At 36.9% G+C, this 25,706-nt stretch overlaps 3 protein-coding genes across 22 annotated transcripts in view; all 3 read left to right on the top strand.

Annotated features, from left to right (window-relative positions):
• Nucleotides 1-4,495, top strand: part of LOC137233881 (zinc finger protein 431-like) — a 36,598-nt gene extending 32,103 nt beyond the window's left edge. Inside the window, exons 7-9 of the mRNA XM_067757396.1 lie at nucleotides 1,788-1,985; nucleotides 2,057-2,259; nucleotides 3,769-4,495. Coding sequence (XP_067613497.1) covers nucleotides 1,788-1,985; nucleotides 2,057-2,207 — 349 coding nt within the window. The 3' untranslated portion in view covers nucleotides 2,208-2,259; nucleotides 3,769-4,495. The remainder of the gene's footprint in view (nucleotides 1-1,787; nucleotides 1,986-2,056; nucleotides 2,260-3,768) is intronic.
• A 5,055-nt stretch (nucleotides 4,496-9,550) lies between these two features.
• On the top strand, nucleotides 9,551-15,550 carry LOC137233871 (uncharacterized). 3 transcript variants are annotated; one of them, XM_067757360.1, is made up of 2 exons: nucleotides 9,551-12,119; nucleotides 14,056-15,550. In XM_067757360.1, the coding sequence occupies exons 1-2, from the start codon at nucleotides 12,086-12,088 to the stop codon at nucleotides 15,354-15,356; spliced, it is 1,335 nt and encodes a 444-aa protein (XP_067613461.1). In that variant the 5' UTR covers nucleotides 9,551-12,085; the 3' UTR covers nucleotides 15,357-15,550. The 3 variants fall into 3 exon arrangements, with proteins under 3 accessions (XP_067613461.1, XP_067613463.1, XP_067613462.1); XM_067757362.1 differs by lacking the exon at nucleotides 9,551-12,119 and adding an exon at nucleotides 12,158-12,456; XM_067757361.1 differs by lacking the exon at nucleotides 9,551-12,119 and adding an exon at nucleotides 12,463-12,928.
• An 8,588-nt stretch (nucleotides 15,551-24,138) lies between these two features.
• Nucleotides 24,139-25,706, top strand: part of Mbs (Myosin binding subunit) — a 277,656-nt gene continuing 276,088 nt past the window's right edge. For 13 of the 18 annotated variants that reach the window (XM_067757376.1, XM_067757380.1, XM_067757383.1 and 10 more), the window contains exon 1: nucleotides 24,139-24,245. The gene's annotated coding sequence lies outside the window, so the exon portion shown is untranslated. The other 5 variants (XM_067757377.1, XM_067757373.1, XM_067757375.1 and 2 more) reach the window with 5 other exon arrangements.

Here is a 25,706-nt window from a genome sequence, read left to right as displayed (position 1 = left end):
TTAGCGTGCCCGGCTACCACACTGAAGGACCTGTGGTCAAATGCAAATTATAATACTTGCGTTCATATGCAACCCGATGAAATTAAAAAAAAATTACATCAGTTACAAAAAAGATATATAAACAAGTAATTTTAATGCTAAGAAATTTTCTTTGTCAGAATTACGGCTTCTGAAGTTGAATTTTCCGTTTCTTAAGTAAAATTGACTATTCTGAAGTTGATTTCACGTTTAAATTTACTATTCTAAAAAAAAATTTTATTGCGAAATAAATTTTGCAATTTCTGTAGTGCAACTGAATATTGTGAATTACATTTTACAGCTTCTAAAGTACAATTGCTTATTCTGAAATCAATTTTATACCAATTTCACACAAACCGAATAGAATCACAATTTTGTTTAATGAAATAACTAAGTGTTCCTTTTCACATAAGGCCACTTGCTTAATTAAGCGAACAACTTCATAATGAGATAATTAGGAAAAAAGTGTGTTTTGTTTGGAAGATTGAGTGCAATAAGGCCTTTAATCAAGGCGAATTCAGTAATGTATAGATTCGCCTTGGCTTAAAAAAAAAAAAAACCTGCTCAATTATTTCATTAAGCCTTATTGTGAAATTGGTATTACGGTTTCTGAAGTACATACAATTAACGTTTTCTGATCTACACCTGCAAAATGTGTAGACCTTTACAAATAATTTGAAAGTGTAAGCACAAATAGCAATTAAGTTATGCCACTTTTATAAAGCCATATCTACTCGCAGTAAATTTGAAAGTGTATGGTATACCGATGGCTCGAAGACACTAGAGGGGATTGGATCTGGAGCCGTTGGACGCAGAGCCAAGATATCCCGAGTATGAAAGCATACCCGAGTATTTTTCAACCGGAGGTATTCGCCATAATCCAGTGCGCTGACCTTCAGCGCGAATACTCCAATGAAACACTTTCCATACTCAGTGACAGTCAGGCCGCCCTCAAGGCAATCTCAGCGTTTGAAATAAAATCAGCACTGCTCCTTGAGTGCGTTGAAAAGCTAAATCAACTAGGAGCAAACAACCAACTACTGCTGGCCTGGGTTCCTGGCCACAGGTGAGTTGAGAGTAACGAGCAGGCGGACAGCCTGGCCAGAGAGGCAGCAACGACACGACCTATTGGTCCCGAGCCGTTCCTGCCAGCAGGCCCGCAGGAAATTAGGGGGCATCTTTTAGTAGAAGAAAGGGAAAAGAGGGAAGAAAACTGGCGAAATATGCCAGGCCGGCGTCAATCTAAGTTACTGTCAGGGGGTTACAGCACAACTCGATATAGGACATTAATAGGCCTCTCGAAAGATAACCTAAGAATCCTAACGGCTATTCTTACGGGACACTGTAGACTGAACAGTCACATGCAAAACTGGGTATAATATCGAACAACACATACCGATTTTGTGATCGATCAGCGGAGACGGCGGACCATATCCTCTAGGAGTGTGACGCAATCTCAAGACGTAAGGCTAAGTTTATGGGCTCACCATGGTCAGAGCATTCTCACATCAAATCCCTCAAGCCAGGTGAACTGCTAGGGTTCATCAGAGATGTCGGCTTGGATGAGGTGCTGTGAAGTAGCTGAGAACACAATAGACCAATGGTTGCAGGGCAGTCCTCGATTAATTATCTGTCTATTTGAAAATGTATTTATTTTTTGCTTAAATTGTAAAATTTTTAATTTGTTGGTATAAGGGCCTTTCTGAATTAAGGTAACGGTATATAATAATTCTTTTTTATTTGTTATTTATTGGATGTATTATACGCAGCAAAACCTACAAATGTCCCTGCTGTCAGGAAAAATTCACTTGTAAAGAAACTTTGTTCGCACACAAATTAAGTCATAAAAATTTCAAACTACACCCCTGCGATGTTTGTGGGAAGAAATTTAACAAAAAAAATATGAGAGAACATAAATTAATTCATAATGATGAAAATACACATAAATGTGACTTCTGTGAAAAGAGGTAAGTTATGACAAAGACCACGCACATATTTAAATGTAATCCAACTTTTCATTCTGTCACTATTTAAATAGCTTTGCTCGACCCTCATATCTACGCCGTCATATGCGTTCCCATCCGAGTGAAAAACCATTAAAATGCGAATACTGTGAATACGAGTTTGCTTCAAAAAGTGACGTGGTGCAGCATTTACGTACTCACTTGGGTAAAAAAGGAAGAGGCTAAATTAAAGCAAGGATTTCTTAAAGAAGTTACACAACAGTTAAAGTTAGAGAAGGTATCTATTTGAAATGAAAGATACAAAGTGAGAATATGTTGTGGCATTCAATTGATAACGTAATACCCATGATTCAATCACAAGAGGTTTGCTCGACAGACACATTTTTTGACAATTGCAGCCATTTTGCTCCCAAATCGAATTGACATCCGTTAACTGTGTTGTTTCTTTGCGAATTTTCAAAAAATATTAGTAGTATAAATAGGAGGCAATCAGTTTACAAATACTCGATAAGTACTTAACTGCATAATTCTTTAGAACATTTATTCTAATGATCTATTAGTGCGGCTGAACATAGGTTTTATGAAAAGTACGGACACCAAGGAATCGTGCACTTTCGTAAACCTATGAACATACGAAACCTAAACCAATTCAAAATTCATCGTTCAACGTCAAAACCTCGACTATTAAATTGATTCATATAAAAATGTCATTAGTAAATAATGGAGATGCCATAACGAAATGTACTCATTGGGCATGTTAACTTATTCAGGTAAAAGTCTAGAACAGGAGTCTACTGCTAATACGCGTCCAAAAATATCGAGAGAGGTGACCTCGACAACAATAATCCTAAGGCGGAAAAGAAAAATTGTATCTCTGTCCGGAGATATTTCCAGTTGTTGTAATTTTTTTGTGCACTGAAAAAAATTCTGTGTACAAAGGGATTTTGCACGCATTTAAATTTTGATCCCAGCTCATTGATGGACCGGCCAGGGTAATTTTTTATAAGCTCGGCTGAAGGCCGCCAACGCAACCCGGGGTCATTTTTCGGATTTTCGCCAATATCTTTTGAACGAGCTAAAATTTTTATTTCCGGCTTCGAATTATAGTTTTCGAGGTCAATACGCGTCCTTTGACACTTCTCTCGATATTTTTGGGCGCGTATTAAAAGTCGGTCTTATGTTATATTAATTCCGTATGTTCGGAATATTCGCCTCCATTTAGGAATTTGTAGATTCAGTTAAATCTTTTTCAAAAATTGCCCAATTCAGGATTGGCACAAACCGCCCTATATTAGACTTAGATTGAAGAACGCTTCATCTCAGAATGATTTTCACTCCCTCTTATGACAAAATGCATTGAACTTATGCTCATGTAGGGAGTTTTGGAAACAAATTTTGAATAAAATTCTAACGTACGGCATTCTTCAAACAATTTCTGAAAGAATGACCAAACCAACATAACTTTATCAATTCACGAAATATTTAGTAGAAAATGAATTATTTTCCCAAAAACTTTTGGCATTTACAAATTTATTATCACTACTAATATACTACCAAAGATACTTGTCTACTACAATTTCAATGAAGGGGATTGAATTATTCCCCGTTTTCCTTACTTCGTAAAAGCAATCCGTCTAGATTTTTCAATTTGGGAGTGTCAAAGATCTAACATCATTGAAGAACAAACCTCTAGTAATTGAATCATGCGTAATACCAATTTCATACACAAACTTAATCGAATGACAATTTTGTTTAATGAAATAATTAAGTTTTCCTTTTCACACAGGCTTCATTAAGCGAACATCTGTCAGCAAACCCAAAAAAATTATTACGCTTTTACAAAAATAGTTAAAATGGATAGCAGCTGTTTCCTCCTTAACTATTAAGGCAATCAAAATAAAATGCATGCGCAACTACTCATAGATGTTGTACATAATCAAACAAAGCCATATTATCTTTTACTGCAAATGCAGCGAAAATTAAATTTTTAATATTTTTGGTGTTTTTCTATTTTTCGTAAATTATTGCAAGTAATTTATTTATGATTGTCATTTGTTAAGGGCTAATTAATGGTGACTTATAACCATAAAACCATAACCAGATAAAACAGCTGATCGAACCAACCTTATGGAAATCAATGTAATCGATTAATGGTACCATACCATAACGCTAACGCTATAACCATATCATAGCCAACCAATTGATTTTTGGTTTCTCGCCATATCCATAACCTAAAAATATTTGAGTTGGTGAATTTAATAACTTTTTGTAGATTTTATTCATTGTTTTGAATACGTTTTGACTAAGAGACTTATTTTTTGTGGAATATCTTTGTAATATTTTGCGTTTTCTTCATTTTTATGAAAATTTCACGATTTTTAGGTTAAGGCACCATTAATCGATCACATTGGAGATGGATATGGATATGGGTATAGTTACGGCTATGGCGTTAGGGTTAAGAAAGTTTAATTTGGCTTTTACATTGACAATAAAATCCGACCCATCAAACAAAACGTACTAGATTTTTGATTCCAATAGGCATTCAATAAAGCAATTATATTGTGACGAATATTAGCATGACTAGCTGTTAGTAAATAATCACGCAACAACAAAAACTTGAAGTAGCCACTCTTATGTACGTGTATATATGTAAACCTAGCAACACTTATGTAGAAGGCGACGAAAAGCTATCTCACACAAACAGATGTAGTCATCAGCCGAAGACACACGCATATGGCTATAACTACAAATATATTATATAGCTGGTAACTAATAACCAAGCAGGAGATATAAAAGTTCTAGGAAGTGAAACGTCTAGACCTAAGGAGAAATATACGAACGAAGCAACGGAGAGTAGAAAAGCAGCGCAAGCACGCTATCAGTTGCGAAGTGAAATATAATTGTGAAGTATAATTGTACTACTCCCAAAGAAGTCTAATAACGACAATTTTGCAATACAGCATATTAGAGTGATTTATTCAACAGTTTAGCGATTGGAACGTTAGCAGAAGGTTTCAAATAAGCGGAATTTCCCTAAATTCGTTACAATATGATTATTAAGAATTTATATTTTGTATAGAAGTATACTCAATCTTCAATGTAGACAACATTTTCTGAGCTGAAAATTTTGTCATGTTTATATGAATGATGATAAGTTGTGGATAACTGTTATACAAAGGATGATTTAAGAAGTAACTGATCCTCATTCGTTTAAAGTTTGGTTTAATTTACATAGCTATGTCATTGGCCAGGATCACCTACTTCAGCTCGAAATACTATTTTAAAGTACTTATTGGAGCACCAACAGGCGACAGCTTTGCAAAAAATCCCCAAAATTTGCTTAAATGACTACTTCTTAGCAAAGCTTTGCTTTGGAACATCGCAATGAAAATCCATGCACAGCCCGTGCAGTTGAAGCCATTTTGAAGTACCATTACGTTGATGATTTCTTCGACAGTTTTAACACGAAAGAAACAGCTATCGCAGTTTCAAGCCAAGTGAAGTCCATACACATGGATGCCGGTTTAGAGCTCCGTAACTTCACGGCTAACTCATCGGAAGTTCTAGCTGCTTTGGATGGTGTTAATGTCACAAAAATTATCGTAAAGAAGGAAGGTCTAGCATTAGAAAAGGTGCTGGGTCTGTACTGGCAGCAAAATTTAGACTGTTTCAAATTTAACTTGAAGTTCCACTATGTCAGTGAGATCGTACTTGGTAAGAGACGACCTACCAAGGGGAACTACTAAGTGTGGTCATGTCAGTTTTTGACCCACTAGGATTTATCGCGCTATTCGTAATTGGCGCAAAGCTTCTCATGCGTGAGGCGTGGCGTCAAGAAGCCTGCTGGGACGAGCCGTTGCCCGACTACGTTGCCGATTTGTGGGAAAGATGGCGCAAGCAACTTTCATCAGTTAACCAATATGCCATTCCTCGCTGTTATTTTCATTGAGGTAAGGCAAAAAAATTACAATTACATATTTTTGTGGATGCAAGCGAGAACGCATTTACTGCTGTTGCCTATTGGAGGTATACAAACGCCCGGGAAGAAGTTGGAGGCAGTTTAATCAGCGCTAAATCCAAGTGCGCACCACTAAAGCCTCTCACGGTGCAGCGACTAGAACTGCAAGCTGCTATATTGGGAACACGACTTATGCAAACAGTGATCGAGGAGCACAGCGTAACCATCGACAAGTGCATCCTCTGGAGTGACTCCAAAACCGTCATAAATTGGATACGAAGCAACCACCGTAGATACAAACCATTCGTGCAACATGAGATTTCAGAGATTCTTGCCTCCACTAAAGAATCCAATTGGCAATGGATCCCTACCGCCGATAATGTGGCCGACGAAGCTACACGTGCCAACAACAAAATTGAGTTTTCCACGACAAGCCGTTGGGGTAATGGTCCGATTTTCCTGCGCCAGCCTGAGAATACCTGGCCACCCGAAGATATTGCTGCTATTGAACTCGATGAACCAGATGAGGAGATGCGATCGCAATACACTTTAAGCATCATAAGTTGTGACTTCATAAGTTTTGATCGTTTTTCGTCTCTCAACAGGTTGATAAGAACCACAGCCTGAGTAATCCTATTTTCTAAAAGATGTCGACGCCAAGTTCCAATTTTGAGTAACTGCTACGGATTGACTACCAGTGATCTGGAAGCAGCGAAACACCTATGTCGTATCGTCCAAAACGAGGCATTCAATACCGAAATTCAACAAATTCGTGATGGGCAGAGTATATCACACCAAAGATCTCTGGTACAACTGTTACCATATCTAGACGAAAAAGGAATCCTGCGAGTACAAGGGCGTATTGATGCTTCCAGTTGGTTGCCAATGGACGTTAGACACCCCATAATATTGCCGCCTACACACACATTTACGAAACTGGTAGTGCTGAATCACCACATGCTTATGGGCCATCAAAACATTGAAGCTACCATATGTTCCGTACGCCGTGTCTATTGGGTACCACGATTGAGAACCCTTCTACGAAGCGTTATAGCCAATTGCCAAGTGTGCCGTCTCCGAAAAGCTGCCCCGATCAACCCGCTGATGGGACCACTTCCCATAGACAGATTGACGCCATACGTCAGGCCGTTCACATACACAGGCCTCGACTTTTTCGGTCCTGTTTCCGTGACGGTTCGGCGCAGTACAGAAAAGGGATGGGTGGCTCTTTTCACATGCCTTACCATACGCGCGGTGCATTTAGAGATTGCTCACGATCTAAGCACCGACTCTTGTATACCGTCATTCGAAATTTTATAAATCGCCGAGGAGTGCCACAACGTCTACGATCCGACAACGGAAAAAACTTCGTTGACACCAACAACGAAGCCAAACGTTTCTATGAAGTCTTCGAATGCAATCGAATACAAAGTGAGTTATCGAAAGGAGGTGTCAAGTGGTATTTCAATTCGCCTCACAATCCGGCCGAAGGAAGAGCATGGGAGCGTATGGTTCAGTCGGTCAAGAAAGTTTTGCAACAAACAATGAAAGAAGTCAATCCAAAGGAACATACTTTCAACTGTTTCTTGATTGAGGCGGAAAATGGTGTCAATTCCCGCCCTCTCACAAACTTGCCTGTAGGTGCGAATCAGGAGCAGCCGTTAACGCCAAACCATTTCTTATTGGGATCGGCTAATACCGCACAGACACCATGTGCATCCGGAGTTTCAACTGATACCTTCTCAATGCGTCAACAATGGCGTATTGCTCGTCAACTCCGCGACCATTTCTGGAAGCGCTGGATATCCGAGTATCTCACATTGACACGTCGCGTGAAGTGGTGCCAGCGGACGAATCCTCTCAAAAAAGGTGATCTGGTATTTCTATGTGATCCGAAAATGCCACGAAGGGAATGGTGCCGTGGTGTAGTGGAGGAAATATATCCTGGCCACGATGGTGAGATACGACAAGTCGACGTACGAACGAATACAGGAGTTAAACGGCGAGCTGTGTCTAAGTTGGCCGTTCTGGACGTTTCTTGTAATTAGTGAATCCAGTTGATTCACGGGGGTGGGAATGTTGTTGATGAGATACTTTGTCAAATGTACTTATACTTTGAAATATTTTATAGATCATAAGAACTTAGCATATAATTTTATTTGAATTTCGTGTCAATGTACTGTCATATTTTTTCTACTGCTGATAGTTTATACGAATTTAATTTGGAATGAATCGTTGATCGTGAGCTGGACAAACTACAGCAGAATAAACCGTTCGTAACTATTCCGTTTTTGAACCGTTTTGCCTTTAATAATTAATTCGGACTTCTAAACCCATCCAGCGATTACAGTTCCATTATCCGTTACCGTCATAATGGATTGTTTCAGTTTAAATTTTGTTCGGAATTTGAATTATTTGATTAAAATTGCATGGGGGTATACATTTAAGAGCGTTATTCTTAAATTTTGTGTGATACTAACAAATATTCCATTGTGAATTAAAATTACGATTGTTTGAAAAATTTCTGGATCTTGAAAAATTTCGAGATTTGGATCTATTTCTATCTTTAGATCTTGAACGGATTTGTAATTGATTTATATCATAAGAAATTTAATTTAAATTTTGATAAATAGCCGTAGTTAATTCAGATAAATTTTTAACGTATTCTAAAATATTATTTTTTATACTTGAAACTATATGAGATTTGGAAGAATGAGGTTTGTTGATTAAATCAAAAAGTTTGTCAGCTAAAATAATTACTTCATCTTTAATTTGATTTTTACTAGAAGTTAAATTGATTTGTATTTCTTGTGGCAATTTACGAGTCCATAATTTGAAAAGTAATTCTTGACTTACAATAGAGTCAGTACCTATAAGTGATTTCATAAATCTGAATAATTCAGATAGTGAACGATCACCAAGTTCAGTTTTTGAAAATAATTGTTCTAATCGTTTCTCTTCACTAAGAGAAAATCTTTCACATACAATTTTTTTGATTGTATCATCATTCGGGTTAATAACGTCTAAAATTTTAGATATAGTATCTCGTTGAAGAGTAACTAAAACATTTTGAAATTTTAAATTATCATCATTGATATTGTTAATTTCAAATTGTCCTTCAACAAGTAAAAATCAGTCAATCGTGAGATTCTTGCCAAAATTGTGGCAGTCTAATAGATTTAGTAGAAGAAACATTTCTTATGTTATCTTGTGTTGAAGTATCTTGTGTTTTATTAGAAATGTTGTTTTGTGCTGTATTAGTGTTAGAGTTTTCAGTTGTATTGTGAGTCATTGTGTTATATGTATAGTTGTTATTTTGATTTTCCGAATTTGTAAAATTACGAGTTCGTATTGGTGAACGTAGAACCATATGAAAACAAATTTAAATGAAAAATTTGAAAATTAGAAAATATTTAAGAATTTTTTTAGAAAGGGAGCTAACAATTTAAATAAAATATATATTTTTATATTAAACCAAAAAGAAAATAAGTAAATCTAAATAATTTATATACAATTTGCTAAAATATAAAAATAATCTTAAAACAAATTTGAAAATTTAAAAGGTTTAAAATTATAAAATTTTAATTTATATTATAGTTGCAAAATTTTTAATTTAATATTAAAATAAAAATTGTACTTACATAAAATTAAATTAAAAAAAAAAATATTAAAATTAGTAAATAGTTGATTGATAATTGTAAAGATTTTAAGCGAATCAATTGCGTTTTTTGACGTGATAATAATTTAATACATCGTTGTTGCTGTTTATGCAATGGCTTTGTAATTAGTGAAGAGGACGTTAAAGGTTATGAATGATTCCAACAAATAGTACACAAAATGACGATGTTTCCCCTTCAAAAAACGCGAGTACTCCATAAATAATGTAAGGAATACTCCTTTGGGAGTATAGGAGTATTCCAAAACTAATCTGTAGTCATACAAAAAATGTGCTCCAATTAACATTGTGATGTCCTAGGAGAGGAGTAGGTGATCCCACTCTCGCTTTGTTTGTGAATATTCCATAGAGTACATACGTGAGAGTACTTTCACTGTAGTACTCCATGGAGCACCCACAGAGGATCATATGCCAAAGTACTAAAGAGGAATTGTGTCGGAAAGAATTATCGGAGTGAATTTAATTTAAAATGAAAGTAAATGAAGAGGGGCAATACAACTTTTATATTTTTTACTACGAATATTCTTATGTTATTTAGCATTTATGTGAATAAAGAAACTAATATTTCTCTATACTATAGCATAGATTAGATTGATACGAATCTTTTGCTTACGCTCTCATATTTTCGCTCTCACGAGGGATTTATCTTCTAGTTGTTGCTGGCAACAATCACAGATAAATCCCTCGCGCCAGCTGAAGCGGGTGCCAGAAAAAAAAAATGTGCCAGCCAAAACGAAAAACGTGCCAAAAATTTTGGTAAACTTTAGTTTGACCTACAACTGTAGAATAGCGTTCAAAAATTATGGGAAAAAGGATAAAAATACTTGTTTTAGTGTAAGTATTATTAGTTCGAAGGTGGAGGGTAAAAATTATTTCCCATTCAAAAGTTATCACTAAAAATAGGTTTTGTAAATATGAACTCCCGATGCAACCAGTCCATTTTGATCACAGAACCTGGAACGCTAGACATGTAGGATAAGCCCTATCCATTAAATAATGTTAACTATTATATCATAGGTCCGATTTACTGAAATTTCAAAAGAATATATGGTTTTCACTGCGAGTTAAATGCGTTACAATATTTGACTAATTAATTTAATCGAAATGTAAATTTTACTTACATTTGTTTATATTTAACTCTAAATAGTCGTATTATTGTAAAATAACTTTAAGGAAATAAATATTTTACGACTATCATTTTATTAAATGATTGAAACTATAATCGCCGAAATGTATGTCAAAAATCCCCATTTTCAGATTTATTCATTTTTGTTTGGAGTGGCATCATTGATAAATGTTATAAAAAATGTGCATTTTGACAGCGCTCTCTCGAAACAAAGAGTTGCAAATCCATTCATCTTTGACTAAAGTATGTATACATAAAACCAGTGCGCTGTTGAATTTTATCAGAGTTGCCATAGTAAAATTTTATTATCAGTTATTTTTATGCAATATTTTACTTTTGCCAACTCTGTTCGATCGTCATCGTGTCGTGATCACGGTCGTTAAAAAACGAGCAATGATCGGCTGATGGTGGTCCGCAAACGCATTGCAAAGGAGTATTGTTAGAGTACTCCAACATGAAGAAAATGGAACATGTAATCCAACAATTTTTGCAGGGTCGTTGAATATTAAAATATTTCGATATATGAATGTATTGTAGGGAGGAATTAGCGGTATTATCTTAATGAATTTTGAGTTTAATATATACGACAGCAAATGATGTGCGTTAGTCTAGTTCAAACATTTTCGCATATGTTGATTTAAATATCAGATAGGACGTGAAAATATTTTGTCAATGGATCAGCGGTTCTTTAAAGTTATTTTAAGCTTCTTAGTTTTGTTATCAATAAACACAATTTTCGCTTAGGTACACAATTTCTTGGTCTCTTTTATTAAAATTAAGCGGCAGTTTAATTTAAATTCATTGAGTTTTTCATTGAATAATTCTTATAGATATTAAATTGCTTTATTTTATTTTTAGTATATTAATTTAAAAATTACATATTTCTTTTTAGAGCTTTGTTAGTGGTGAGGGTTTTTGTCATAGCACTGATGTACTGTGATTGTTTCGTACAGGGGCATTTTCTCGCTGTGCGTCATAAATGTCGCGCAGGGGAGAATGCGCCTGCACGAATAAGTTTACCGTTTTAAAAATATACGTTGGAGTGGAACATGTCATGGCTTGCCATGATCAAAAAAACTATTGCGCATTAGAATTAAAAATAACGATTCGGATTGAGCGAATCGTTCTGTGTAGTCAGTTGAGAATTGAACGCGGTGCCAGCGAGTTGCTAGAACGGTTGTGGATAAAATAGTAGTGTGGTGCGCAAATAAATTATAGTACAATTATATATATATCAGAAATAACAATACGTGTTGAGTGCTAGATTGGTGCATAAATAAAAAGGGTTTTTTTTGGCCTTTGGCCTTTTTCCCTGTAGATATGTGCGTTTCATTTCATATGGTATGAGTGCAGTTGCACACACTTCTACATGCGATAGTAAGTACAAAACATTATGGTCCTTCGAGACGGATCAAAGCCAGTTGAGTGAAAGAAGTTTGTTACTGCGTAATTAAAACGGCTGCTCATAAAAAGTGTTTAAGCATTCAAGCGGTCAACAAGTGTGAGCGTTAAAATAATAGATAAATAAATTAATTACAGTCCACTGAGAAAATTCGGTAGAATTTAAAAAGATAAATTGAAAAGTGCGTGCGTGAAAAAAAAAATAATAATAATGAAAATGATGGTAAAATGTATAATCATAGTTGGAATTTGTGCGCGAGTAGATAATATACTAAGCTATACATATATAGGGAGCATATACATATATTGCGAGGTAGGAAATGACACATAGTGTGCGCGTCGGTTTAAGATATATGTAAAGATATAACGGGGCATATGTAAAACATGTTGAGATTCGTTTGAGTGCGCAAGAAATATATGTATATATTTTGAGAGTGTAGAAAATAATACGCAGTGCGCATGCCGGTAAAATGTATATGTAAGAATATAACGGGGCGTAGGTATAAGCATGCTGAGATTTGTCTCGGTTGCGCAAGTAAATATTGCATTGGAGCATTAAAAAATAAAATACATATTATGCGCAACGTTTTGAAATATAGATATGTATAGTTATAATGACGTGATGGTAGTTTATTAAAAAAGAAGGAATTTGTCTTTACATATATTATGAGTATTGAGAAAATATGTTGTGCGCATCGGTTTAGAGTATATATGTAAAGATACAAAGGAGCGCTTGTGTAAGGCTATTGCGATTTGTCCTAAGGGCACGAGTAAATAATATATTGGTATGTACATATATTATGAGGGTTGAGAAAAATATGTTGTGCGCATCGGTTTAGAGTACATATGAAAAAGAGAGGGTGTGCATAAAAGGAGAATAGTCTCAATTTGGTGAAGTTTTGATTCTGTTGTGATAATGGGATTTGTGCGTTTGTGTGACCATAGGCTTGTTCGAGATTCAACTGCAGCGTATTGCGTGTTTTTTCTTCTTGCTATTGCTTTCCTTTCTTGTGCATTCAAAAAAAAAAAAATGTGTAATTCGTTTACACAGTAGGTGCAAGATACTTGCTAAGATTTATATATTGTAATGAGGTTGCCTTTGTTGTTCTTTCTCGAACAAGTCTTAGGCGGCAAGGTGAAAAATGTAGTGAAGAAAATTTTTGTATCATGCAATAATATTGAAGCATGTAAGTTTGGTGTGCTAGACATGAGTGTACATGTATGTACATAGTTATATATATATATGGATATGTATGTGTGCTTGGTGTGAGAAATGGTACATGATACAAAAATACATTTTTGAACAAGATTACATGCGAGATAATAAATTAAATTGTGTGCGCAAATTTTTGCTTACTTGGATGCTTGTGTTTGTGTGCTTCAATGTGCGTAAGAGCAGGTATTTGTATGTAGCACTTTGATGGTAATAGTTTGTGAAAGAAAACCGTTGGCAAAAAGGAGGGCAGGAGATAAATTTCAATGGTGAGATAAGTTGAGCTGTTATTGGGGCTTAAATAGAAAATATCTTTTATGCATAAACAAAAGATGAGCTTGGGGCAAGATTTTATAGTAGTACATGTGTACTGAGTGGGCTAGTGTACCTGCAGGTGTTTAAAGTCTTTCGGCAATTGCATGTTTGAGTTGGCACTAGTGATGGGTGAGCACGGTTAAGGCGAGCTAGAATTTTTCAAACATATATGCAAGCCGGAAGCATTGGTGCAAGCGCTTGAATCAAAGCTTAGTAGGCAGGTCAAGGTGATGGATTGAGGGCTTGGTGAAGACCATCATTAGGCGCTTGTTAAATAGAAGAAAATAATAAGCTGTGTTAGCATAGTTGCATCCTGTGTGCGAAACTTCACTATTATTGATACTATATTCAAACATATTATTTTTTTTGTTTTCTTTCTTTAAGTTTCATATTTAGACATGGCATCTCAAAAGAAATTGAAGTCCTATGCAGCTACAATCCAGCGTGCGCTAGAGTTTGCAAATGACACTGATTTCACTCAAGTGTCAGTGGGCGAGATCAAGGTGCGACTTACCTCACTACGGATAGCATGGCAGGCATATAACGAAGAGTATGCAGCTGTAATTGAGGATGTAGACGAGGAGGCGCTAGACCACTTCTGCAAGCAAAATATGGCAGTTGTGGAAACGATGTATTTTGAGGCGCATGCTAAAATGCAGACGGAGCTAGACAAGATGAAGCAAGATGAGGGGCTAGACAAAAATTCGCAAGCAATTAACGTGCAGGTGCAGATGCCTGTCCAACAAAACGACATTAAAAATACATGGGGCGAGTTTGATGGGGCAATGGTTAAATGGACAGGTTTTCGTGATCGGTTCAGGGCGGCTGTGCATGATAATGACAAAATAGATCCGTCATTCAAATTTTTGTACCTGACTAATTCACTGGTTGGTAGAGCAAAATTAACGTTTGGTCAATGGCAATTTTCGGGTAATAATTATATTCAAGCTTGGGAGCGGCTGAATCAGATGTACGACCAAAGCTACTTGATAGGACGCGAGCATTTAAGAAATTTTATTCGGTTGCCGGAACTCAAGGGGCAGATAAAGGAGAACGACTTGCGGCGCATGTCCAATGTGACCCATGAGGTGCGTCGTCAACTCCAGGCACAAGGACTACCAGTAGAGCACTGGGATTTTTTCATGGTGCACATGTTGCATGAACGTTTGGACAATGAGACAGCAAGACAATGGGAGCTCGCAAGGAAGAGTGATACGCCAAAAGTTGATGAAATGCTAGCATTCTTGGACAAGCAAGCATTGGCGCTAGCAAACTCTTCGGACAATCGCAGGAAAATTGAATCGGCAGTAGTGGTTCCAACTTCAAGTACGAAAACGAAGAATAATGGTGCAAATGAAAGAGGAGCTAGAGTTAGCGTATCAACATCGGGCGCAAAAAATAGGGTATTAATATGTGAGGTGTGCAATGAAAATCACATGCTTTACCATTGCCCAGAATTCATGGTACTTAACTTGAAGGCTAGGAAAGAATTTATTGAAAGGAGAAACCTCTGCCCAAACTGTTTCAAAAGGGGCCATGGTGCTAACAATTGCTACCAGGCAGAGTGTTGGAAATGCCCTGGTAGGCCCAAGCACAACAGCGCATTGTGTCCAAACAGGGAACCAAAAAGGCAGGTAAACAACATTCAGCGCTATGCATCCAAGTCGAAACAAAAATTGGATTGACAATCAACTGGGGCAAGAAAGCGTACAATTAAGACGCAAAAAGAGGGCAAGAGAGTGCAAGACAAGGTGAGCGGTCGAGAGGACGCGGAGCTGGGGCCAAGCGAGAAAAAACCTAAGATAGAAAAAGAAAGTAAAAAAGCAATAGTAAATAATACTATGAATGATAATAAAATTGATTTGTCTTGTGAACAGTATTTGATGAATTTCAATAGGGGGAAAGAAGAAGCAAAGGCATTGTTGCCAACAGCAATGGTGATGGTTGTCGTAAATGGCATTAATTTTGGGCCGGTTCGTGCATTACTGGATACTGGGGCGCAGATAAATTTGATTACCTTTGTATTACAGCAGAGGTATGGCATAGACACGAAACCAATTACTAAAAAAATGGTTGGTATTGAGGCAGAGCCGTTCCAAGTGAGCAAGAAGGCCATAGTGTTGATTAGGCCTTGGTATCCATCTGGAGACCAAATTGGTGCAGAGTTTTGGGTTTTACCTAAAGAGAGCCAGTGGTGTCCCTTACTCCCTCCACTTGGTTCAGGGTTGGGTCCTATACATGACTCGTTGGGCACCAGGTTAGCCGATCCAGAATACTGGGAATCAAGAAGCACTCAGATGTTGCTGGGGGCTAGTTTTGTTGCGAGAATTGTTACCAAGATAGTTCGCGATGGCATAAATGGAATAGCATTAATGGATACAATCTTGGGCATAGTCGTTTTCGGCGAATATGCACAAAGCATTGATGATGAAACTGGTGAGCTAGTATCAGCAGTAAATTACAAAGATAATAGAGAGCTAGACGCATTAATAACAAAGTTTTGGGAAATGGATCAGATTAATGAGAATTCAATGCGAACAGAAGAAGAGAGAGTTGAGAAAATCTTCTTGGATACATATTATAGAGATAGGGATGGTAGGTTCGTGGTAACCATACCACTAAAAGAGATCACAGAGATTGGCAGTTCCAAAGAAATTGCACTCCGCAGATTTCTATATTTAGAAAAGCGTTTAGAAAAGGAGCCAGAGATTAGAGCGAAATATGTTGAATTTATGAGAGAATATGAGAAGTTAGGGCATATGAAAATGGTTGATAAGCATGTAGGGCAGAATGAGTTGACATATTACATCCCGCACCATTGTGTGACGAAAAAGTTTCGGGTAGTTTTTGACGCAAGCTGCCGAACTAACAAAGGTATTTCTCTCAATGAAATTCAGTTGCTAGGTGGAAAATTACAAAGAGATCTGAGCGAGATTATAACGCGGTTTAGGCGGCATAGATTTGCATTTAGTGCAGATATTAAGATGATGTTTAGACAAGTTAAGATCGCTAAAAACCAATGGGACATGCAGCGAATATTTTGGCGCGAGAGCAGAGAAGAACCATTGAAGGAATATTGGCTAACTGTTGTGACGTATGGTATGACATCATCGGCATATAATGCAGTTAGAGCAGTAATTCAGTGTGCAAGAGATGCAAAGAAAGATTACTGTGAAGCTGCTGAAGCAATTATAAATGATATGTATATGGATGATTGTGTTACCGGAGCTGACAGTGAGCAAGACGCTATGGCATTAGCGAAACAAATGGATAACATCCTGAGTGGAGCCGGTTTTACACTCAGGAAATGGAAATCGAATAGTAAAAAACTAATAAAGACCTTGCAGTCCGGAGAAGAGGAGTGCTTGTTTGAATTCGAGGACGAAACCAGGGTGCTTGGACTGGTATGGTTGATATCGCCAGACCAATATGCATTTGTAGTTAAGACACCAGACTTGCCAGGTATTATAACAAAACGAGTAGTTGTTAGCTGCGTGGCACAGTTGTTTGACCCAAATGGATACATCTCTCCAATAATTGTTGTAGGAAAGGTTTTGATACAAGATTTGTGGCGCTTGAAAGTAGAATGGGACGAAGAGCTACCATCTGAACTAGAAATGAGATTCAGAAAATATTGGGGCGAGATGAAAAAACTTGAAAATTTTAGAATTCCAAGATGGCTCGGTACTGGGATGTCTGAGAAGGTTGAATTATGTGGCTTTGCTGATGCATCAGAATCAGCCTATGGTGCAGTTGTTTATGCTAGAACGAAGGAAGCAAATGGGAATTTTAAATGTAGATTAATAGTATCAAAAACAAGAGTAGCCCCAGTAAAGAAGATGACGATTCCTAGGCTGGAATTGTCGGCATGTGAGTTATTGGCTAGACTGGTTGTTGAGGTTAAGAGAGCAATGGATTGGGGCGAGATCAATTATACGTTGTGGACAGATTCTCTAGTTGTGCTTTACTGGTTAGAAAAAATGCCCAGAAATTTGAAAACATTTGTAGCTAATCGCGTATCAGCAATTCAAGATAATACTGGGGCAAAGAGTTGGAAACATGTGGGTTCGGATGATAATCCAGCGGACTTATTAAGTCGAGGATTAGAACCCGGTGAGTTGGTTAATAATCGATTTTGGTTGGAGGGCCCAAAGTGGTTATCTTTTCCTAAGACACAATGGCCACCTGATAAGTTTGAACAGGCTAAATCAAAAAATAATAAGGATGGGCAAGCAGAAATTAAGGTGCACATTGTAAATGTAGGTTATGAGGAGATGGAGATTTTTGTGCCAAAAATGGGGGGAAGTGGTGAGCTTGTTCCAATCACGAAATATAAAAGCAGGCTAGAAGGAATTTTGAATGTATTGGCATATGTAAGGCGATTTATAGATATAGTCAAGACAAAATTGGCGACTCGTGATAGGATAAGAAAGTCAGCAAAGAGGTGCAGGTTAAGGGGCATGAAATTGAAGGTAGATTTACCAAGCGAGCAAGAAAAATTGTGGGCAATGGAGTACTTACTGAGAAATTCGCAGGAGAAATATTTTCACAAAGAATTGGTATTGTTAAAAAAGGAGCACAGGTTACCGGAACATAGTAAGTTGGAATCACTACGACCAATTTTGGATAAAAGCGGGCTTTTGAGGGTAGGAGGTCGATTGAATGAGGCGAACCTTGGATATGAAGCAAAGCATCAGGTAATTGTGGCAAGAGGTTCCAGATTGGCTCACTTCATAGCCGATTATGCGCACAGACAAACAAAGCATGGGGCAGTGCAAGTAATGACACATTTTATTCGGCAAAAGTACTGGATTCCACGTTTGAGAGATGAACTCAGAAGATACTTACGTGGGTGCGTTGTATGTGTGCGATATAATTACAAGCTTGAACAACAATTGATGGCAGACCTACCAGCTGAGAGGGTGCAAACAGGTAAACCATTTCTTCACTGTGGGCTAGATTATGCTGGTCCATTTAATGTACGTGTGAGGGTGCGAGACGATTATGTCGACAAGACTAAATGTTGGGTTGTTGTGTTTGTATGCTTGAAAACTCGGGCTGTACATATTGACTTGGTGCTAGATCTGACAACTCAATCCTTCATTGCGTGTTTGAAAGATTTATTGGACGTCGAGGTCGTTGTGCAAAACTATTCAGCGATAATGCGACGACATTTGTTGGTGCGAGCAAAACGATTAAAAGGGCTATGGATTGCTGGAGAGGGCAAGAAGCGCTGGAACATATTGGTCTCAAGGGTACTGAGTGGCAATTCATGATTCCAGCAGCGCCACATCAAGGAGGGATTTACGAAGCAGCTGTAAAGTCAATGAAATTCCACTTGACCAGGATCGTGGGCCAGAAAACGCTGGCACAAGACCAGCTGGTGACGTTGTTAGTTGAGATTGAGGCAATACTGAATTCCAGACCTTTATATCCGCTGTCAGATGATCCAAATGACATGCAGGCATTGACACCGGGTCATTTTATTATTGGGGAGCCATTGATTTTGCCGCCTCCGTTTCTGGTGAACGATCAACCGACATGTTTAGGGATAAAACTCTGGCAGCAAAGGCAAACAATGCTACAACACTTCTGGAATAGATGGCAAACAGACTATTTAAACAGTTTACAGGAGAGGAAGAAATGGCGCAGAGAACATGAGAACATTAAGATTGGGCAGATGGTAATAATCAAAGCAGAGAGTTTTCCACCAGCCCAGTGGGCATTAGGACGAGTTACTGAACTGGTCCTTAGTAAGGATAAACTAGTTCGATCTGTTGTGGTGCAGACACAAACGAGCAAATTAACGAGACCCGTACAAAAGATATGCATACTACCAGTGGAGCCAGACATAGCAGAACAGCGGTAAAGATGAAGCATCGGGGATAATAAATTATGTAGATATCTATGTATGCATATGTAAGCTTAGTTAAGAAAACCGTAGGTTTTCGCTGGCACTGTTTCGTACAGGGGCATTTTCTCGCTGTGCGTCATAAATGTCGCGCAGGGGAGAATGCGCCTGCACGAATAAGTTTACCGTTTTAAAAATATACGTTGGAGTGGAACATGTCATGGCTTGCCATGATCAAAAAAACTATTGCGCATTAGAATTAAAAATAACGATTCGGATTGAGCGAATCGTTCTGTGTAGTCAGTTGAGAATTGAACGCGGTGCCAGCGAGTTGCTAGAACGGTTGTGGATAAAATAGTAGTGTGGTGCGCAAATAAATTATAGTACAATTATATATATATCAGAAATAACAATACGTGTTGAGTGCTAGATTGGTGCATAAATAAAAAGGGTTTTTTTTTTGCCTTTGGCCTTTTTCCCTGTAGATATGTGCGTTTCATTTCATATGGTATGAGTGCAGTTGCACACACTTCTACATGCGATAGTAAGTACAAAACAGTGATGATGGTGTTTTTACTTGACCCATCAGACGTAATATATATGTACATCCAATTAAGTTATTTCTTCAGAAGTTGGTTCAATTGCACGATCGCCAAAAATATTTGATGGATAATCAAATATTTAAAATAATTATTTATTTATTTTTTTAATATTGTTTTATTTATTTGATGCTTAAAATTTTATTAATCAAAAATTTTCATTTTTAAAAACTAATTCGATAACAAAATATTCAAAATGTTAAGTATAAAATACAAAGTTAATAATTTAATAATAAATACTATACCAAGTTCTTACAATTTCTTTCTAAGTCGTTATTATCCTTGTTTAACAAATTTCCAAAGTCTAAGGGAAATCCAAATTTAAAATTAAGATCATTTAGTCATGTAAATCTTGTACGTATTTCTTGTTCGAGACGATCGAGAACAGTTCATAACGCGAGAATTTTCACATTCTGCGGAAAGACCAACATCTCTAGCCGATTCTCCGGATATTTTCGGCGCCTTCTTGCACGTTTCACTATATCAATATCCCGCTTTTCACAAAGATACCGCTTTTTCTATGGCTTCTTCACAGAGAGTGTCTCGAATTTCGCATTGAAGTAAATTCAAAAATTACACGGTGGTTATCGAATGTGTGTCATTTTTTTGGCCAATATTGTGAATTGAGTGAAAAAGAAAGAAAAGTAGCAAAACCGTGGCTACTGCCTATAAAGGACCAGAATTGAAGAAAGGGACCAGCGCACAAAATGGGGTTGTAAGGGACTAGTTTTGGCCCAAATGGACCACAGTGACAACCGTGCAAGCAACTATTCGGAAGGGCCTTTCGCTTGAGAGAAATAAATACGAGTAGTTTAAAAGCGGTGCAGTCTTAAGGGCTCCGGCGATTAGCAACGATATTGACTGAATTTTGTGCGTGTTAGTGCAGTCGGGTGGCTTTGTGACACACGTATTTGTTGTCGGCTACACGTTGATGAAAATCAAAAATTTTTGATTTTTTCATTTGACGCTTGCTTATTTGATAGTCGCGGGGTGTGACTAACAAAACAGCAGTGTTGTATTTAGTTTGTGTTTACATTCAAAATGAACAAATGCGCGGAAGAACAGCAATTCATATTAAAATTTATTGAAAATTATCAATGTATTACGTTTTGCGTACAAGCTTTTCATCCACAATCCTTTTTGTCACTCTTTTTCCTTTTCTTTTTATTTAATAAAATTGCTGTAGTTGCAAGTAAAAAAATCATCATCCGATGACGATATATTCACGTTCGAACGCTACGGTTTCTCAATGCAAATGTTGATTGATGGCTTTTTATTTCATAGTCGTGGGCATTGTTGCGGGGCAAGCGTCAAATACCCGACTGGCACACATACAAAAATTCATTCAGCCCTTAAAGGGCCAATTCACAAATCACATACCCAGATTGCGCATTCACGAGTTAAAAATTGCTTCGTTCTGCGCAATACGTCACAGTTGACCGAATGAGCGAATGAAAGAAGGGAGATAAAGGCAAATTACGTATGAATTGCCCATAAAAACAACTGATGTTTTGTTTACATACGCAATGCGCAATCTTCTGTGTGTGATTTGTGGGGCAATTAATGGTGACTTATAACCATAAAACCTTAACCAGATAAAACAGCTGATCGACCTACGTTATAGAAATCCGCACACAGAAGATTGCGCATTGCGAATGTAAACCAAAGATCAGCTGTTTTTATGGGCAATTCATACGTCATTTTCCGTTAGCTCTTGTTTTTTCTCTCTTTCATTCGCTTAAGCAGTCAATTGTGACGTAGATGCGCCCAACGAAGCAATTTTGAACTCGTGAATGCGCAATTTGGGTAGGTGATTTGTGATGGAAATCAATGTAATCGATGAATGGTGCCATACCATAACGCTAACGCCATAACCAGACCATAGCCAACCAATTATAAGCCAAAATGAACTTCCTTAACCCTAACGCCATAGTCGTAACCATACCCATATCCGTAACTATCTCCGTTGTGATCTATTAATGGTGCTATAAGCTTAAACATTTGACATTTTCATAAGAACGGGGAAAACGCAAAAAATTACAAACATATTCCACAAACAATAAGTCTCTTAGTCAAAACGTATCCAAAACAATAAATAAAATATATAAAAAGTTAATAAATTCACCAACTCAAATATTTTTAGGTTATGGATATGGCGAAAAAGCAAAAACCAATTGGTTGTCTATGGTATGGTTATGGCTTTAGCGTTATGGCATGGCACCATTAATCGATTACATTGATTTCCATAAGGTAGGTTCGATCAGCTGTTTTATTTGGTTATGGTTTTATGCATTGTTTACTATAGAGTTTGGCAGGTTAAATTGAGGTTATGTTGCGAATAGAGTGGAAGGCACTCGAATTCAGTGAAAGAGACAATCGAATGGAGTGGAAGAAAGAGCAAAGTTGCATTGGATTAATATAACTTCAATCATTGCATCAATATCAAAGATAAATTTAGAAAAAATAATTAAATACTTGAGTATAAGCAAACATTTTCTTTCAATTACTGCAATTAAGGTGTCCTAGATGCTATATATTCCAAAATTATAACATCTTATATCTGTTTAAAAATTTAACTTAAATTTCCCTAAGATTTCAGTAATATGGCCATTAGTGATGTTTTTATGTGTGTCAAATTTTGAGTGATCAGCTGTTAGTTGCGCTACTTGGTAAAGTTTACAATGGTTTTCTGCACAATTTACACACATAATATTGTGCATTCACGAGTTCAAAATTGCTTCGTTTTGCGCATCTACGTCACACCTGACTTCTTCAGCGAATGAAAGAAAGAGAGAAAAAACAAGAGCTAAAGGAAAATGATGTAAAAATTGCCTTTAAATAATGTTTACATGCGCAATGCGCCACCTTCTATAATTCTATCATGGGTTTTATGGTTATAAGGCATCCATGGCTAAACTATATACAGGTTGGCTCATCTGTAAAGCAACAAAATATGTCTGTTCAAATTGTCAAAATCTGTGTATTGGGCTTGGTGCGAATGGTATGGAATGGAAACATAAAACTTAGCAGTTTTTGTATGTGTAAGTAAAATGTTGCCAATGTGTTGGTTTCATTTTGAGTTTGCCATCTCCTTTTGACAATCCCTTCGACCATGCAATGACATAAATAAAATCAGCTGATGAGATGAGCCAACCTGTACATAATTGAACCATGTAAGGCATCATTAATTGTCCTTTATTTTTGATTAGCTTTAGATCGAAGAACATTTAATTGGGAAGTTCTATTACCATGTAGTACTGTGAATAGATAGCTTTGATCCACTCAAAGGTTGGGGTTTTTTGCCAAATTACTGAGCATACATATTTTTCGATACATTGGTTCAATGTGTATATTTAGCTATCTGACGGTTCTTTGACATTTTGAAAGTTTTGGTTAGGAATAGAAAAAACAAGAGCTAAAGGAAAATGACGTAAAAATTGCCTTTAAATAATGTTTACATGTGCAATGCGCCACCTTCTATAATTCTATCATGGGTTTTTTGGTTATAAGGCATCATTAATTGTCCCTTATTTTTGATTAGCTTTAGATAGAAGAACATTTAATTGGGAAGTTCTATTACCATGTAGTACTGTGAATAGAGAGCTTTGATCCACTCAAAGGTTGGGGTTTTTTGCCAAATTACTGAGCATACATATTTTTCGATACATTGGTTCAATGTGTATATTTAGCTATCTGACGGTTCTTTGACATTTTGAAAGTTTTGGTTAGGAATACAATTTTTTCTCCTGATATTGTAGTGAAATATTAACGAAGTAATTTTCCATAAAATATAAGGATAACTATTTCATTTGGCAGTTGGCTCAACTTGCCGTATAGATAACAAATTTTCTCTCAACTGACAGCAACTTTTTGGCAACGTATCAACAAAAATACTCTGTTTTTGATTTAGTTTTTTTATAATCACCCTGTTAAAGCGTTAATAAACACAGATCTTCATGCGAACAACTGCACAAGAGGACGGCGATAATAAATGCAACCTTGCAAACGGATAAAAAAGAAAAGAATGATTAAGTGAAAAAGTGACAGAAGTTGAGAAAATTTATATGTGAAAAATCAAAATTGTCGCCTAGTTTGACGAAATCGGAAAATTAGCTAATAATTTGGTAATTTTCAACTAGAAAATTGTGTAAAGTTGTGTGTGCATATACTAAGGAATGCGTACAAAACTAGTTTAATACTAAAATGAATTTAATAGTTTGAAAATGTATTTAAGATTGTGAATGCTGAGAATACATAATAAGAAAGAAAGCCTTTAAAGAAAAAGGGGCGAACGAGTTGCAATGTTGAAAAGCAAAGTGCAGCATAGCAGCGTACGCAAGCCATCGGCGCAGCCCCAACCTCAACCTGAAAAATTAAACGAAAAAAAAGATGCGAGTAGAGAGATTACTTGGTCGGTCGGTTAATGTGTTGCGAAAAAGTCGAAAGAATATAAAATTGCTAGAGGAGCTGAGGTGGCAACGAAAACTACAAATAAGTCGATCTAGTTACGCATAAAACGCACATACATATGTATATATATCATTGGAGGGACGGAATGTTACAGTTGTTAAACTTTCGTTTTTGTGAAAATGCCGGAAATTCTGCATTAAAGATGATTACAAATGTAAAATTATGATCGAAATAGAAGGAAGCGTCAGAGTCTACATCTTCATAGTCCGCAAGTTCGCTAGAGCTTTGTTCATTCAATTTAAATGTTGATTAGAATGCATGCAATTTATGTTTTGTATTTCCTATTAACAAATCTTCCTTCGGATTATGAAACCTTTCCAGCAATAACGACAAGGCGATATCTATTTTCCTTTTATGCAATTGTGTTTCATATTATGTACCATTTTCTATATTCTCTTTTGTGGTTCGTTGTGTGATTTTTACGCGGCTGTTGGAAATGTGTCAGATTCGAAAAAAATCACTACATACAACACAATGTAACAGCGCGGTTGACACTTTAGCCAAAGAGCAGTAGATAAATCTGTTATTTATTTTCTGATGCGGCTCTATTTGCTGTTCATTTTGTTCCCGTCGGTGTTTTGCACCTCCAGCAAATTCTTCCGTTGCGTTGATCGGTAGCGGAATCTTCGTGAGCGTTCGCCTCACTTCTGCTTTGTTTGATTTCGATTTCACGTTGCCACTTTCGTTAATTTCTGGCAAATATAGTACTTTTTGTTTAGGTTTTCTCGGATAAGTCTTTTATTCGATTTCTTTTTAAATCCAGGAGGTTTTTCTTGCTATTACATCTACCTTGTATGAAAATAACGGAGTCGGTTGGCGACCACGCTCACTTAAAAAAGGGTAACGTTTTACAAGACGGTGCACGATCTAGTTTTCATTAAAAATTATCAATGGTGGTATCAAGAGTGTCATGCTGTCGCAAAAAACAAGCAGATCCTCAGTGAAATCCACAAACAGGCGTCGGACCCCTATGCTAGCAATTGCCCGGTGAATCCTGTTCTCAAAGAACAATAATAATAAGTAGCAGAGGAGGAACGCACTCTCCCTAGGGAAACGGGCGTCACTATAGCTCAACTTCGATCAACTACCTATCCAGAATCAACCCGGACATACAA

The sequence above is a fragment of the Eurosta solidaginis genome, chromosome 5 (genome assembly GCF_040869045.1).
Source record: "Eurosta solidaginis isolate ZX-2024a chromosome 5, ASM4086904v1, whole genome shotgun sequence".
Lineage (NCBI taxonomy): Eukaryota > Metazoa > Arthropoda > Insecta > Diptera > Tephritidae > Eurosta > Eurosta solidaginis.
The sequence above is the reverse complement of the archived record's forward strand: the minus strand, read 5'-3'. Positions and strand labels throughout refer to the sequence as shown.